The sequence below is a fragment of the Populus alba genome, chromosome 4, assembly GCF_005239225.2.
Source record: "Populus alba chromosome 4, ASM523922v2, whole genome shotgun sequence".
Lineage (NCBI taxonomy): Eukaryota > Viridiplantae > Streptophyta > Magnoliopsida > Malpighiales > Salicaceae > Populus > Populus alba.
The window spans coordinates 20,317,061-20,331,715 of record NC_133287.1 but is presented as its reverse complement, the minus strand read 5'-3'; the positions used below and the strand labels follow the sequence as shown (position 1 = coordinate 20,331,715).

The 14,655-nt window shown below is 36.4% G+C and overlaps 2 protein-coding genes, 2 non-coding genes and 4 pseudogenes across 4 annotated transcripts; all 8 read left to right on the top strand.

Annotated features, from left to right (window-relative positions):
* Positions 1–1,939: 1,939 nt before the first annotated feature.
* LOC118038743 (putative disease resistance RPP13-like protein 1) lies at positions 1,940–10,228 on the top strand. Its single transcript, XM_073408923.1, has 5 exons — positions 1,940–6,352; positions 7,130–7,245; positions 7,469–7,526; positions 9,989–10,033; positions 10,217–10,228. The coding sequence occupies exons 1-5, from the start codon at positions 1,940–1,942 to the stop codon at positions 10,226–10,228; spliced, it is 4,644 nt and encodes a 1,547-aa protein (XP_073265024.1).
* On the top strand, positions 10,159–10,241 carry LOC118038994 (small nucleolar RNA snoR64a; annotated as a pseudogene).
* A 125-nt stretch (positions 10,242–10,366) lies between these two features.
* LOC118038989 (small nucleolar RNA snoR64a) lies at positions 10,367–10,449 on the top strand (annotated as a pseudogene).
* Positions 10,450–10,570: 121 nt separating this feature from the next.
* Positions 10,571–10,653, top strand: LOC118038995 (small nucleolar RNA snoR64a; annotated as a pseudogene).
* Positions 10,654–10,779: 126 nt separating this feature from the next.
* On the top strand, positions 10,780–10,862 carry LOC118038990 (small nucleolar RNA snoR64a; annotated as a pseudogene).
* A 69-nt stretch (positions 10,863–10,931) lies between these two features.
* LOC118038991 (small nucleolar RNA snoR20a) lies at positions 10,932–11,019 on the top strand. Its single transcript, XR_004685864.1, has one exon. It is a non-coding gene; the product is annotated as a small nucleolar RNA snoR20a (small nucleolar RNA).
* Positions 11,020–11,093: 74 nt separating this feature from the next.
* On the top strand, positions 11,094–11,178 carry LOC118038993 (small nucleolar RNA R38). Its single transcript, XR_004685866.1, has one exon. It is a non-coding gene; the product is annotated as a small nucleolar RNA R38 (small nucleolar RNA).
* Positions 11,179–12,392: 1,214 nt separating this feature from the next.
* On the top strand, positions 12,393–13,120 carry LOC118038744 (uncharacterized). The gene is made up of 2 exons (XM_035045156.1): positions 12,393–12,548; positions 12,653–13,120. Exons 1-2 carry the CDS (start codon positions 12,393–12,395, stop codon positions 13,118–13,120), a joined length of 624 nt encoding a protein of 207 aa, XP_034901047.1.
* Positions 13,121–14,655: the final 1,535 nt, after the last annotated feature.

Genomic DNA, 14,655 nt, shown 5'->3' with positions numbered 1-14,655 from the left:
TTGTCTGTATCATTGTGTTGCAGTGTTTGAGCATGTCATAAAATGACTGAACCAGAAAGCATATCAGGAGGGATTATTATTAACTTGGGAGTCTTTTCACAGCATCCATGATCCAAGGTAAAACGACAAGATCCTACAGTGTCCGAGTGGGAAGTGCTGGGTCAAAAGCTGGAGACTTAGCTGCCTCTTCATGGGTCATTGGTCCTATATGCCAGTTTATATCTGTATTGACATAGCAGGATGAACACCGTGATATATATATATATATATATATATATATATATATATATATGCAGAGCTTTATGCTATTTTAGCTTGAGAGCGAAAGGCATTTTGGGAACAAGGCATATTGTTTCTACTTTCTACTCGAGTCCAGCCACGACAACGTTTTAGCTCAAATATAAGGTAAATCGCACCTATTACCTTTGAAGGGCTCTGCTTTTAGCCTAGAGCAGGAGATGGACACTTGTTTTTTCAAGTTACAGTGACCGCATTATTGTTCTCTTTGCAGAAAGATCACAAGGTTATAATTTCAGTTTTGACAGTAAAAAAATAATAATAATTAATTCTCGAAAGAAATTCTTCATAAATAGATTGGAGTTTAAATGATTCGTTTACAACCTGACTGTGAAAAGATCTAGTCTCGATGTACTTGTTGGTTTGCGCACCTGTTGTTATTGTTTTTTACGTTACAACCTGTTTTCAAAATTATTTTTGTATTAAATTGATTTTTTTTTAATTGTTTTTAAATAATTTTCATATATTATTGTTAAAATTAAAAAATATATAAAAATTTTATTTTCTTATATTTTTAATTAAAAAAAAAAACCATTTACTACAATATACAGGAGGAAAAACTAGCTCGTTGATAACACAGGAAACCAACTCTAAGCTTCGTGTTTGACAACACGCTTGCAACTTGCAACCATTACAGCAAGTGAACTGCAGATCTTGTTCTCGTTTCTTGATATTATATTCAAAAAATGAGCAGATTTAGAATTCACTAGCTTGCGCTCTGTTATTTGCTGTGCAAACTTTTTTTAATGCTAAAAAAAGAATATTTGGGAAATGATAGACAATTCAGATTAAAATAATTATTTACATGTGCATTGCGGCTTTTATTTAAATAATATTTTTTAACCTAAAATTACCATGTTCTTGTTAAAATTCAAGAGTAATAAAAAAATCAATCTAAAAATACCAAAACACCCCCGCAATAGCCTTTGATTTTTCCATTTAACTGTTTTAATTAAAGGAAAAGATGAATGAGCCCCTCTATATATGTATATTTTATTCCCTTCCAAGAATATGACTGTACTTTTATTGTTTATTTTTTATCCAAAAAAAAAAAGAGAAGAGCCTCTTATTTAAAAATTAATATTTTGTGCTTCGAAGGGAAAAATAATATCTATAGTGTATCAGAAAAAAATGCATGTACCATTCTGCCTCCTATCAAATATGCAATCCCGCAGGCATCCCATAGAAAAGACATCTCTACTCTCAATTGCATTCTAGTCTATTTTTTAGCAAAGGTAAAATCATTTTTATGCTGTTTTAATTCACAGTAATATGCGCGTATAAATAATAATATAATAATGACATTTAGGTTTTTTTTTTTTTTAATTGGAATATCGGTATGTGTTATGTTTCTCGTCCCTACTTGCATGTTTGACGTTAGAGAATATTATTGATAGATGTTGTGATTTCATTTTCACACAAAAAAGAGAGCCAAAAAATAATAAGAATTAAGAGCAACTTGCAAACAAACTAGTTTAATGTTTTGACTTAGACAAGTGAAATGAGAACCACATGCGATCTCAATTTCTTTGCTGCAACTGCTTTGGTTGCCTGCACTAATCAATTATTGCTATTATTGTCAAGCATTCTGTTTACTTTTTCCCCATCTATCTTTGATTGATTCCTCTGCGAGAGCAAAAACATGGCAATTGGTGAGATTTTTCTTGCTGCATTCCTTGGAATGCTGTTTACAAGATTGACATCTCCTGAGTTCTTGAAGTTTGCACGTCGAGAGGGCATTTGGAAGAAGGCAGACAAGTGGAGAGAGATGCTACTGAAGGTCCAGGAGGTACTCGATGACGCGGAAGAAAAGCAGCTGACGGAAAAGGCTGTGAAGATATGGCTGGATGATCTAAGAGACTTGGCATATGATGTGGAGGACTTGCTTGATGAATTTGCTACTGAATCTTTACGAAGGGCGTTGATGGCAGCAGAGGAGGATAACAGAAGCAAGATACGGAGGATAATGTCTACTACCCTATCATTTACCAAAATCAGTGCAAGTGCTATTAGGTTCAATCCCAAGATGAGGTCAAAGATGAAAGAGGCGAGTAGCCGGTTAGAGGGAATGGCGAAGCAGAGAACTGAACTTGGTTTAGAAAAGATGAGTGGAGGTAGAAGGACGTCAACTGATGCATGGCAGAAACCACCAAGTGCCTCTGTTCCAAATGAACTTGTCATCTATGGCAGGGATGGAGATAAGAAGAAGATAATTGATTTGCTGTTGACAGAAGAGGCAAGTCACGATGAAACTAATTTTCAAGTCGTTCCAATTGTCGGTATGGGTGGTATCGGCAAAACAACTCTTGCACAGCATGTGTTTCAGGATGAAGTGGTCAAGGAATGGTTCAGTACAAAAGCATGGGCTTGTGTGTCGGATGACTTTGATGTTATGAGAATATCAAAGGCGATTCTCGAGTCAGTCACTTCGCATCCCTGTGATTTCAAGGAGTACAGTCAAGTTCAGGTCAAATTGAGGGAGGCGCTAGCCGGAAAGAAGTTTCTTCTTGTTTTAGATGATGTATGGAACAGGAACTATGGTCTCTGGGTAGCGTTGAAAACTCCCTTTGCAGCCGGAAAACCAGGAAGTAAGATAATTCTGACAACTCGTGATTCAGACGTTGCACTAATGGTTGGACCGCCTGAATACCATCGCCTAACGCCACTATCAGACCAAGATTGCTGGTCTGTGTTTGTGAAGCATGCATTCGAAAATAGAGATCTCGACGCACAAACAAACCTCCATTCAGTTTGTGAGAGAATCGTTACCAAGTGTAAGGGTTTGCCTTTGGCAGCCAGAACTCTTGGTGGCCTCTTACGCAGCAAGCAAAGGGAGGATGAGTGGGAAGACATACTGAATAGTAAGATATGGGACTTGTCAGACTCCCAAAGTGACATTCTCCCTGTGTTAAGATTGAGCTACTACCATCTCCCTTCACATTTGAAGAGGTGTTTTACATATTCTGCTCTAATTCCGAAGGGTTTTGAATTTGAAGAGAAGGATCTTGTCCTTCTATGGATGGCAGAAGGTCTGGTTCCACAACAAGAACAGAACAAGCAAATGGAAGATTTGGGTGCGGAGTATTTTCGAGATCTAGTGTCGAGGTCATTGTTTCAAGTATCAAGCAGTGATGAATCTCGATTTGTGATGCATGATCTCGTGAGTGATCTGGCTCAGTGGGCTGCGGGAGACACATGTTTTCAATTGGGTAATGATTTGAATGCCATCAAGCAGTTCAAAGTATCCAAGAGAGCTCGCCACTCCTCCTATATCCGTGGCAGGGATGGTATCAGAAAGTTTGAAGTATTCCATACCACTAAACGTTTACGAACTTTCCTATCACTACCATTTCTTGTGGTTCATGCATGCTACTTAACTAGTCATGTCCTTTATGATTTGTTGCCGGAATTAGAATTTCTGAGGGTGCTGTCTTTAAGTGGTCACTACATTGATACGCTACCAGATTCAATTGGAGATCTGAAACATTTAAGGTTTCTTAATCTTTCCTTCACAGCAATCAGAAATTTACCTCAATCAGTATGTTCTCTATACAACTTGCAGACTTTGTTACTGAAAGGATGTCGCCTTCTTGAAGGGCTGCCTTCAAAACTGGGGAGTCTCATCAACCTCCGGCATCTTGACATCACAAGTGCAAGTTCAATCAAAGCGATGCCAATGGGAATTGAAAAGCTGACAAATCTGCAGACACTTTCCAATTTTGTCATGGGCAAAGATAAGGGCTCTAGGTTGAGTTCCTTGGCGAATTTGAAATCTCTTCGAGGAACGCTTTGTATTACAGGCTTGGAGAATGTGATTGATGCTCGGGAAGCAATGGAGGCCAACATAAAAGATATCAATAACCTTGAAGTTTTGTTGCTGGAATGGAGTCCCGGAACAGATAGTTCACGAAATGAGAAGGTTGACAAAGATGTGCTTGATGATCTTAGACCTCATGGAAAAGTCAAAGAACTCACCATCAACTGCTATCCTGGCCTAACATTTCCAAACTGGGTAGGAAATCCATCATTCTCCAGCATGTTTCTCCTAAGGTTAGAGAACTGTACAAAATGCACTTCCTTGCCACCTCTTGGACTGCTGCCTTCTTTAAAAAAACTTATCATAGTAAGTTTAACTGCAGTAAAAAAAGTAGGTCCTGAATTTTATGGACAAGGTTGCTCAAAGCCTTTTCCAGTTTTAGAGACTTTACTTTTCAAGAACATGCAGGAATGGGAGGAATGGATTCCTTGTGGGGTTGGTTTTGACGAATTTCCTCTCTTGAATGAGCTGTCCGTTACAAGATGTCCCAATCTGTGCAAAAAATTACCTCCTGGTGTTCCATCACTAGAAAAACTTGTGATTGATGAATGCGAGCAGTTGGTGGTATCAATTCATAGTCTTCCAAAGCTGTGCAAAATGGTAATCAATGGCTGCAAAGAAGTGGTGTACGAAGGTGGCGTTTATCTCAGATCTCTCAACTCCATGACAATTTCCAACATTTCAAAGCTCACTTGCCTAACAGAAGGATTCATCCAACCATTGGCAGAAGTACAGGAATTGGAGGTTGCTAATTGCATGGAATTGGCATCTTTGTACGAAAATGGAGTGGCATTGACAAAACAGCTCACTTCCCTTTCTAAGTTGGTAGTTAGAAACTGTCCCCAAGTTGTTTCTTTGATGGAAGGAGAAGTACCTGTATATATGCAACAGCAGCTGGCTAACTGCAAGCTTGAATCTTTGACATTAAGTACATGTAAGAGCCTCAAGAAGTTGCCACAATGGGTTCACAGCCTAGTGTCCCTTAAAGAGCTGAAAATTCGACGCTGTCCGAGACTCCTTTCCTTTCCCGAGGCTGGTTTGCCCTCCACACTGAGAATCATTGAGATTGTTGGCTGCAACGCTTTAACCCCCTTACCTGCTGCAGTGACTTACAATATCATGTGTCTTGAGCAGTTGCACATTGACAATTGCGATTCTTTAATGTCCTTAGGAAGAATCCAGCTATCTCAAACTGTCAAAAAGTTGGAGATAAGACGTTGCAAGAATCTGTTATGCTTACTGGATGATGGGGAGGGATCCTCGTCAAAGAAATCTGATGAGAATACCAGTTGCAGCGGGAACAACTCATCTCTTCTTGAGTACTTGTATGTTGAAATGTGCAACTCTCTCACTTCCATAGGTGAGTTACCTTCAGCTCTCAAGAACCTCCAGGTTCGTTCATGTTCAAAGCTCAAATCCTTATCATCCAGAGACAAACTACCGGCAGGGCTTAAACACCTCGCCATTAAGGGGTGTGAAAATTTGGAATCAATGCCGGACAGGTTTCAGGATAACATGTCCCTTGAACATATTTCAATACGCTCCTGCTTTAACCTTAGATCTTTGCCCGAAGGCTTACATAAATTATGTCATCTTCGTGAAATTTCAATAGGGCACTGTCCAGCTCTTGTTTCCTTTGCAGCTGAGGGGTTGCCCATAAACCTAAGAAGGCTCTTCATCATGAAATGTGATAGGCTCAAGGCTATCCCTGGTCATATGCACAACCTCATGTCTCTTGAAGAACTGTCAATTTTCAACTGTCCAGGCATTGTATCCTTTCCAGAAGAGGGTTTTCCTACTAGCCTAACATTTCTTTCTACCATAGATCTTAAGATCTGTGAGCTACTGTTTAACTGGGGCATGCACAAACTCACCGCTCTTAGAACCCTCATCATTCAAGGTGGATGCTCTCATATATCCTTTCCATCTGTGGACATGGGAGTGAGGTTGCCTTCTACTCTAAACAGGCTAATCATTGAAGATTTTCCGAATCTTGAGTACCTATCCTACAGCGGCTTTCAAAATCTCTCCTCTCTTGAAGACCTAAGAATCAGTGACTGCCCCAAGCTCACATCATTTCCAGGGAAGGGCTTGCCTTCCTCACTTTTGGAACTCAGTATTCAAGCATGTCCCCTTTTAGTACGACAGATAAAGGGAAGAGTAAAAGAATGGCTCAAGATAAGGCACATTCCTTACATTAATATAGACTATAAAGTAATCTCTGACCCAGCCACCCAGGTATATTTATCTATCTGAAAACTGAAGCATCGTTGGCTTTAGCTTCCTGCTGAAGACTTTCCTTGAATATAGCCAAATTTTATTCCTGCAATGATTTACTTTTTTGCTGTCCTATTCATTTCTTTTTTGTTCTTGCCAGTAATTTAAAAAAAAAAAAATGGCTAGACTTTCATCAGTTCTTCAATATTTAAATTTCAACATTTCCTTTCCATTGAAAGATTGGGAAGATAATTAGAGCAAGTTAATGTTTTCATCTTGATTTTGATTTCTTTTCTGCAAATAGGATACTTTCAGAACAACTAATATTTTATACCTGAAATTTGTACCTATCATTTTGCTTTTCCACTTGCAGTTATGATCAAATTACAAGCTGCTTCAGAGGCTGGCTAAATGAATTAGTCGGTGGTGCAAGGTGTTCATGTTTCTCTGTCTCATTTCTCGTTGATGGGCCTCATATTTGACCTTCAAGGAAATAATTATTGAAAAAAGGTTGGTTCCTTATCAACAATTCATCTCAACTGAATTTCATAACCTTAGCCTTGTCAGAAAACAAATCGTAATCTTGGGAAATAGTCTGTTTCTTCAGTACCCTGTGGAAGGTAACTGGATATAGATGTGAGTTTAACAAGGTAGACATGCGAATCCAAGTCTTGCCATTGAATTTTCCATGCACATATGCAACAGATATCAGGATAAATCCCTGAAAATGAAACTCAAGTCAGAGATTTCATGGAGTTAAATGGTCCAGACTTTGAAGTTATGATGTTTTATTTGTAGGCACACCCTGAGTTCAGGGTATCTAATCTGTTGACACTTGCAGGCTTGTATCTGCCTTGGAGGCAGGAGTTTTACAGAACTGGCAAGCAGCTGACAGCAAAGACAACCTTGATCTGGTATAAATCAGGTAAAGAAGTAGAGTTGTCGTGTCTTCATTTCATTAATTTTTCATGGCTTGTTAGATAGTTGGAACACATTCATACGTTGCCTGAATTTGGAGAAAAAGGAGAACTATGAAATTGTTGGTGGTGGTGTTCAAGCACTATGCATGACTGAAGATTTGGATTATTAACGTCTCCGATGTCCGATTTGACATTAATTTTTCTTTCTTTTATACAGGTTTCCCGCTAGTTCTGAGTTTGTTGCAACTTCAAGAGGCTTCTTGCCCTTATTTCCTGTGCTTGTTATTTGCATTTTTCATGGAATTCAAAATTCTGCTAGCAATAATGCCCTGTCAAAAATGTTGTATTTCAAGGATTTAAGGCTTTTTTGTTTTTGTGTTTTAGAAAGATTTTAAAAAAATTAAAAAATTTTTTATTGTTTTATTAACTTCAAATTAATATATTTTTAATATTTTCAAATTATTTTATATGCTGATATCAAAAATAATTTTTAAAAAATAAAAAAATATCATTAATATATATTTTTAATATAAAAAATTATTTAAAAAAATAACTATAACAACATTACTAAATAAATTTTTAGTTTTCAAGCGATGAGTATTTAGGCTCTTGTTATTGGAGGATAGGTATTGAATTGTGATGGCAACCTTTCTTTTTTGTTGGATCCTAATAAAGCCCAAGATGGATTTTTTCTGAATGGGCCTAAATCCAAGGGGCTATGCTCGAAGAAGTTCTGCTAGAAAGAACAAACCCAAAATCATCTTTTACTACTCGGCCATCATCATCCAAGGCAAGGCTATACGCTAATTAAATTCAACTCTCATAGGTGGATCTACTCGTGATTTATTAATTTATGGTTTAATTTGAGTTAAATTATCGATAGATTGGTTCGTAACTAGTTAACAAAATCTAAGTGAGTTTTGGCCGAGGCAATTTTAAGAATTTTTATTTTTATTTAAAACAATTATATTTAAAAAATAATAAAGAATGGTACGGTGATTCATGATTAGATTTGATTATTCAATAACTTAAATCTTAAATCTTAAACCAAATTAAACCCGCGGAAGAAAAAGTAACACTTAAAAAAATAAAAATAAAAACAGGAACAAACTTTAAACATGATTCTTGGGACTGTGATCAGTTGCCAAATCAAGAAATATTGGTGACTCAGCCTTGAGGGTTTGAAAGGAAGAGGTTTATTTTTTTTTTGGTGATCTCTCGTATTAAAGTTTTATGGTTATTAATATTAATGGCCATTAGAAGTTTATATAATTGTTAACTTCAAGACCCGTAAAAATTAGTAAGGGATACACGCAAGCTACCCCGAACACTCCACGTTAATAAAAAAAAAATACTTTCTTACACAATTCCCAGCAAGTATTAAGGTGATGTTTTTCTGTTATGGTTTAATTATATTTTTAAAAAAATTTAAATTTATTTTAGTTTTAAATTAATTTTTTTATGTATTAATATCAAAAATAAAAAATAAATATTATTTTAATATATTTTCAAATAAAAATACTTTAAAAAATAACTTTCATCTCATCTCAAATTATTATCGCGTATACTATTTTAGCTTAACAATTCGGAAGTGAGATTGGTGATACTTTAAGGGATGGTTTAGTATTACATTGGTTTTTTTTATTATAATTTTTAAAAATAAATTAGAAAAAATAATGAAATATATTATTAATAAAAAAAAAAGTGTTGATTCATTAGCTAAACAATTTTAAATTTCATAGCTAAGGGACAGCACATACTGCAACACACTGTATAAACAAGGAATTGTAAAATTAATTAAGATATATATAAACTGAGTATCTATATTAATAATAAAAAAAAATAAAGAGCATAGGAACAAAAACCCACCCACCTCACCAAGAAATTGCACGCCTTTAATAGGCAGTCACATCCGGCTTGCTGCCAGCGGAGAAGAGAGACCGACCGCAGAATTGCACATCGACACGTGAAAATGTAATCGGTGTTTTTACAGATTTAGCGCGTTCTAACTTAGTGGCTGTTTGGCAATGCTAGTGCGGCTGCGGTTTAAAAAAAAAGCAGTAAAAAGCTGTTTGGTAACCACGAACCACAGGTTATTTGTACGTGGGTCCCACTAGAAAATGCGTTTCAATTGTCAAAAATGAAAAGCTATTATCTTTTGCTTTTCATGCGTTTCAGCTCTCTCTCATCACCGACGATTTCTAATTGCTTTCTTTAACAGTTCTCTCTGTCCCTCATCAATTTGCAATAACCTCTAATTTCTCAACGGTCACAACAAACACTGGAAGTGTAGATCTTTCATGCGGTTTCCTACGCCCAGTTTCACTACGCCCAAAATTTCACCCAAAATTTCTTCACTACGCCCAGTTTCCTTCACCTCTCAACTCACCACCGAACTTTCCCAACCACGGATTACGGTCAACCTCTAAACTTTCTTACGGTTGCAGATCAATTTGATGAACTAAAAAACGCCAATTTCCTTCCCCAAACCTTTCTCCTCTCTCTTCTCTTGCTACAACCCCGTTTCTATTTGCCCTAACCACCAACGCCAGACAAGCTTCCTCCTCCTCTGTCCATTCATTCAAACACAAACGTAAGGTCCACGAACAAAAACCAAGAGATTGGTCCCGGGAAAGGTCCACGAGCGAGATACCAGGTACTGTTTGTTCCCTTTGTCAATTCTAATTTCTCATGTTTCTCAAACTCTAATTTCTGTAATGGGTTTTTGATTTTGCAGAACACAGCTGCAACACCGCTGCAGAACAAAAACGCAGAGAGTGAGGTAAGTTCCTCCCTCAGCTCCATCTTCATTTTCGGTTTTTTAGATGAAAAATTTCATTGCTGCTGCATTGCTTTAAACAATTCCTTGAATTTATTTTTTTTTCAATCTGGAGAGGCAAATGACGAATCTTTTGAATTGTTGAATGCTCTGCTTCTTTTTTGGGTTTCGGTTCTTATGATTTAGCTTCTTGAATAGGAAGATCTGATGCTCTCTATGTTTCTGCTTTTGTCTTCAAGTCTCGGCTTCAATGGGTTTTTCTTAATTACTGGCAACCAATGATGACAATACTATTTTCATGGTTTTTTTTTTTCAATCTGGAGAGGCAAATGACGAATATTTTGAATTGTTGAATGCTCTGCTTCTTATTTGGGTTTCGGTTCTTATGATTTAGCTTGTTGAATAGGAAGATCTGATGCTCTCTATGTTTCTGCTTTTGTCTTCAAGTCTCGGCTTCAATGGGGTTTTCTTAATTACTGGCAGCCAATGATCAATACTATTTTCATGGATTTTTTTTCAATCTGGAGAGGCAAATGAGGAATCTTTTGAATTGTTGAATGCTCTGCTTCTTATTTGGGTTTCGGTTCTTATGATTTAGCTTCTTGAATAGGAAGATCTGATGCTCTCTATGTTTCTGCTTTTGTCTTCAAGTCTCGGCTTCAATGGGTTTTTCTTAATTACTGGCAGCCAATGATGACAATACTATTTTCATGGTTTTTTTTTTTTCAATCTGGAGAGGCAAATGACCAATCTTTTGAATTGTTGAATGCTCTGCCTCTTATTTGGGTTTCGGTTCTTATGATTTAGCTTCTTGAATAGGAAGATTTGATGATCTCTATCTTTCTGCTTTTATGTCTTCAAGTCTCAGCTTTCATGGGTTTTTTTTATTACTGTGCTGGTAGCCTATGATGACAATTCTATTTTCCATTGAAAGCAGGTCTATGGATCTGCCTAGCTATTGAAATGCATGAACTAGGATGGTTTGAGGCTTGAATGGTTTTAGTTTTTTTTTTTTTTCCTATCTTCTTCTTCACAGGCTAAAAAATTGCTCTGGACTCTACTGTTTTGTGCATGATGAGAAACATAAAAAATAACAGTTATCCCTGGCTGATGCATTAGTGCTGATTATTGTTGAATCTGAAACTATAGAGTTCTTTACAAGCTTTTTTTTATAAATTGTTGTAATCCCATCAGTGGTCTGTTTAACCGGGAAAAAAAGTAATTCTATGTGTTGCTGCTTGATTCCTTTAGATTTGTAGTAACTTTTTAAAGCTATTTTGAACAGAAATATTTCGATTTTTGCCATGCAGCACAAATGTTTCGATTACAAATTTCGATTTACTGCTCACAGTCTTTGCAAGTTACAAACAGACATGCATACTTATCCCATTGCTAGGAAAAACCGTTGCATAGTCCTTTATTCTCCATTCATGAAATAAACTAAAAAATGTGTTATGTCTCTTCGGAACTACTTCCAAAAACTGTTCTGGAATTGAAAACCTTCATTTCTGTGATGCTTTTGTGTACTTGGTTGATATACCATGTCAATTTTGTAGTAATCGTCGCTGAAAATTTAATTTATCTTCTAGGTCTCCATTGTGTATTTGTTTGTAGGACAAAGTTGCAGAACTGCGCTAGTCTGGACACCTATAGACTGAGGTAAGTTCCTGCCTTATCTCCATCTTCATTTTCATTTTTTTAGATGAAAAATTGCATGTCTGTGTACCTGCATGATCAATTACCGTGTGTTCTGCAATTGATAAATTTCATAGCTGTTGTTGATTGTCTTCTGTTTACTGTGCCTTCATCAATTGTTTTGAATTTAGCAAAATTTAATTGCTTCTATATACTGCTTGTTTGTTGTTCTTTGTTTATGTACTTTAGCAAATATATTCTATTCTATTTGTTTTTTCCCTTTGTTTTTGTCTTCCAAACAACATGATGGCAATGAAGTGTTGCTTGATAATTCAAATATTTTATCATGGCTGAAACTGAGTTTTTTGAGCAGTTCAAAATTAATGGGTTGCAATTAGATTTCATTACAAATGAATGTGAACATTCCCATTCAAATACATGCATGTGCTGAACATTTATTGTTATATTATTGTTTTATAGTCCACGGTTTATGTATGTGCCACTATTTATTTGATATCATTTATTGATTTCAATTTTTTTTTAAATGTGTTAAAAGATATCATGGAAGGTCTTGAATCTTTTGATAAGGCTGCTTGGACAAAAGACATGTTGCATATATTTTCTGATATATGCATTAAGGCAATTGAAATGGGAATGAGACCTAATACTCATTTCGATAAAACGGGGTGGAAATTTCTTATAACATCATTCAAAGAACAAACTGGGCATGCATTCACTAAAAACACAATTGAAAAACAAATGGGATGGATGCAAAAAGGATTGGAGGATATGGAATAAGTTGGTTTCTGAAACCGGTGTTGGCTGGAATAGTGAAATAGGCACAATTGCAGCTAGTGATGAGTGGTGGAAACAAAAAATTCAGGTACATTCCTTGTCATCCTAACAATTTCTTTTATTATTGTCAAATTCCAGCCCTAAAATTTTACTAGTATTGATCCTTCATTACTTGATTTAATTTATATGCAGGAAATTAGAGGAGCCAAAAAATTCAGACATGTCGGTATTGAGCCCTCTTTGAAGAATAAATTTGACCGAATGTATTCCAACATTGTCGCAACTGGAGCGTTTGCATGGGCTCCTTCATCAGGTGTTCCTGCCAGCAGTGGTGTTGATCCTGGTACAAGCAATGCCGACATTGCTGATGATGGTTTGGAAGAGGGCAGCGGTGATTCAGAGGAAGATGTGATTCCAGATTTCTGCACTGACATGGCTCGAATGGTTGGAGAGATAAATATGTCTACCAGCAGCAATACAAAAAGCAGCGGCAAAAGAAAAGAACGAGATCATGCCGATGTGCGATGTAGAAAGAAAAAAACATCTGGAATTGGTGTTCAGCTGCTGACAAGGTGCAATAATCTTCTTGAGAGTATGTCGACCAAGAGTGATTCGACGTCTATTAATATGGATCGCGAAGGTTGTAGCATCCCGAGGTGATGGCTGAGCTGCACTCAATTCCTGGAGTTTCAATTGAAGATGACTTCCACGACTTCGCTACGGAGTTTCTCATGTCAAGAAGGAAAAGAGAAATGTGGGCCAGTATGGGCGATAACCAACAGAAGTTGAGATGGTTGCAGCGAATGTATGCACGAACTAAAACGTGCTTAGCTGACATGGTATGATTTAAGTATCTTAACTGTTAATCAATTAAGTATGTTCAAGTGCTTACGATATTTATACATGTTTATTTTTTTTTGTTGCAGAGTAATGGGATGCCGGTTTTTAAAAGAGTAGTTTCCAATTGCCGAAGTTTGTTTTAGGCATTGTATTCTTCCACATTTGATTTTAAGGCATATGAGCATATGCATTTGCGGTAATTTATGAACTGTTATATTTATTAAATTGCTTTACGGGAGTTAACAAACTTGTATGAGAAATTGGTGGTTGTAATGTTGTATTTTATCTACGAATTACAATGTTCAATGGTTAATGTTAAATGGTTGCCCCTTTAATGGAATTGGTTGTTAATTTACATGAATTGGTTGTTCAAAATTACCTTAACTGTTTTGTTCAATTGGTTTTTGCTCTATTTCTTGACCAAGGCTGTGTGGTTTTAAGGTGAAAGGTTAGCTTTTTCATGTTCCCTCTGTGTTTTAAGGTGAAAGGTGAAAGGTTTCTGTGGAAGCCATTGCCTCATTTGCAGAGATTCTGTTGACAGTCTTGAGAAATGGAGTTAATTTTATGAACCCACCCTTAATATTTTGGCTAAAAAATGGGTTCTGCCGGCTCCAAAGTTGACAAAACTGAACCTTTGGCTCTGTGCAAGGAACGGAGGAAGGTCATAAAGCAAGCGATTGATTCAAGGTACAATCTTGCAGCAGCTCATGTTTCTTACATAAACTCTCTTAAAAACATTGGTGTAGCTCTCCGACGATTTGCTGCAGCAGAGGTTTGATAGAGTCTTATCTGTCAACAACCTCAACTACTGAGCTTGGAATCTGTTTTTAACTTTTTTCCATGGCAGAGTAACTTGGAATTTGGAATTTGTTTGCATTGTAACTTGGAATCTGTTTTTAATTTTTTTCCATGGCAGAGTAACTTCGAATCTGTTTGCAGAGTAACTTGGAATCTGTTTTTAATTTTTTTTACATGGCAGAGTAACTTGAAATTTGTTTGCATTGTAACTTGGAATCTATTTTTAATTTTTTTCCATGGCAGAGTAACTTCGAATCTGTTTGCAGAGTAACTTGGAATCTGTTTTTTATTTTTTTACATGGCAGAGTAACTTGAAATTTGTTTGCATTGTAACTTGGAATCTGTTTTTAATTTTTTTACATGGCAGAGTAACTTCGAATCTGTTTGCAGAGTAACTTGGAATCTGTTTTTAATTTTTTTACATGGCAGAGTAACTTGAAATTTGTTTGCATTGTAACTTGGAATCTATTTTTAACTTTTTTCCATGGCAGAGTAACTTGGAATTTGTTTGCATTGTAACTTTGAATCTGTTTTTAACTTTTTTCCATGGCAGAGTA

Bases quoted from the DNA above. Each gene is read 5' to 3' on its own strand.
- LOC118038744 (XM_035045156.1), top strand. From the start codon at position 12,393: ATGCATTCACTAAAAACACAATTGAAAAACAAATGGGATGGATGCAAA. The intron at 12,549-12,652 runs GTACATTCCTTG...ATTTATATGCAG, and splicing joins GGTGGAAACAAAAAATTCAG to GAAATTAGAGGAGCCAAAAA.
- LOC118038743 (XM_073408923.1), top strand. From the start codon at position 1,940: ATGGCAATTGGTGAGATTTTTCTTGCTGCATTCCTTGGAATGCTGTTT. The intron at 6,353-7,129 runs GTATATTTATCT...TTTTATTTGTAG, and splicing joins TCTCTGACCCAGCCACCCAG to GCACACCCTGAGTTCAGGGT. The intron at 7,246-7,468 runs GTATAAATCAGG...TCTTTTATACAG, and splicing joins GCAAAGACAACCTTGATCTG to GTTTCCCGCTAGTTCTGAGT.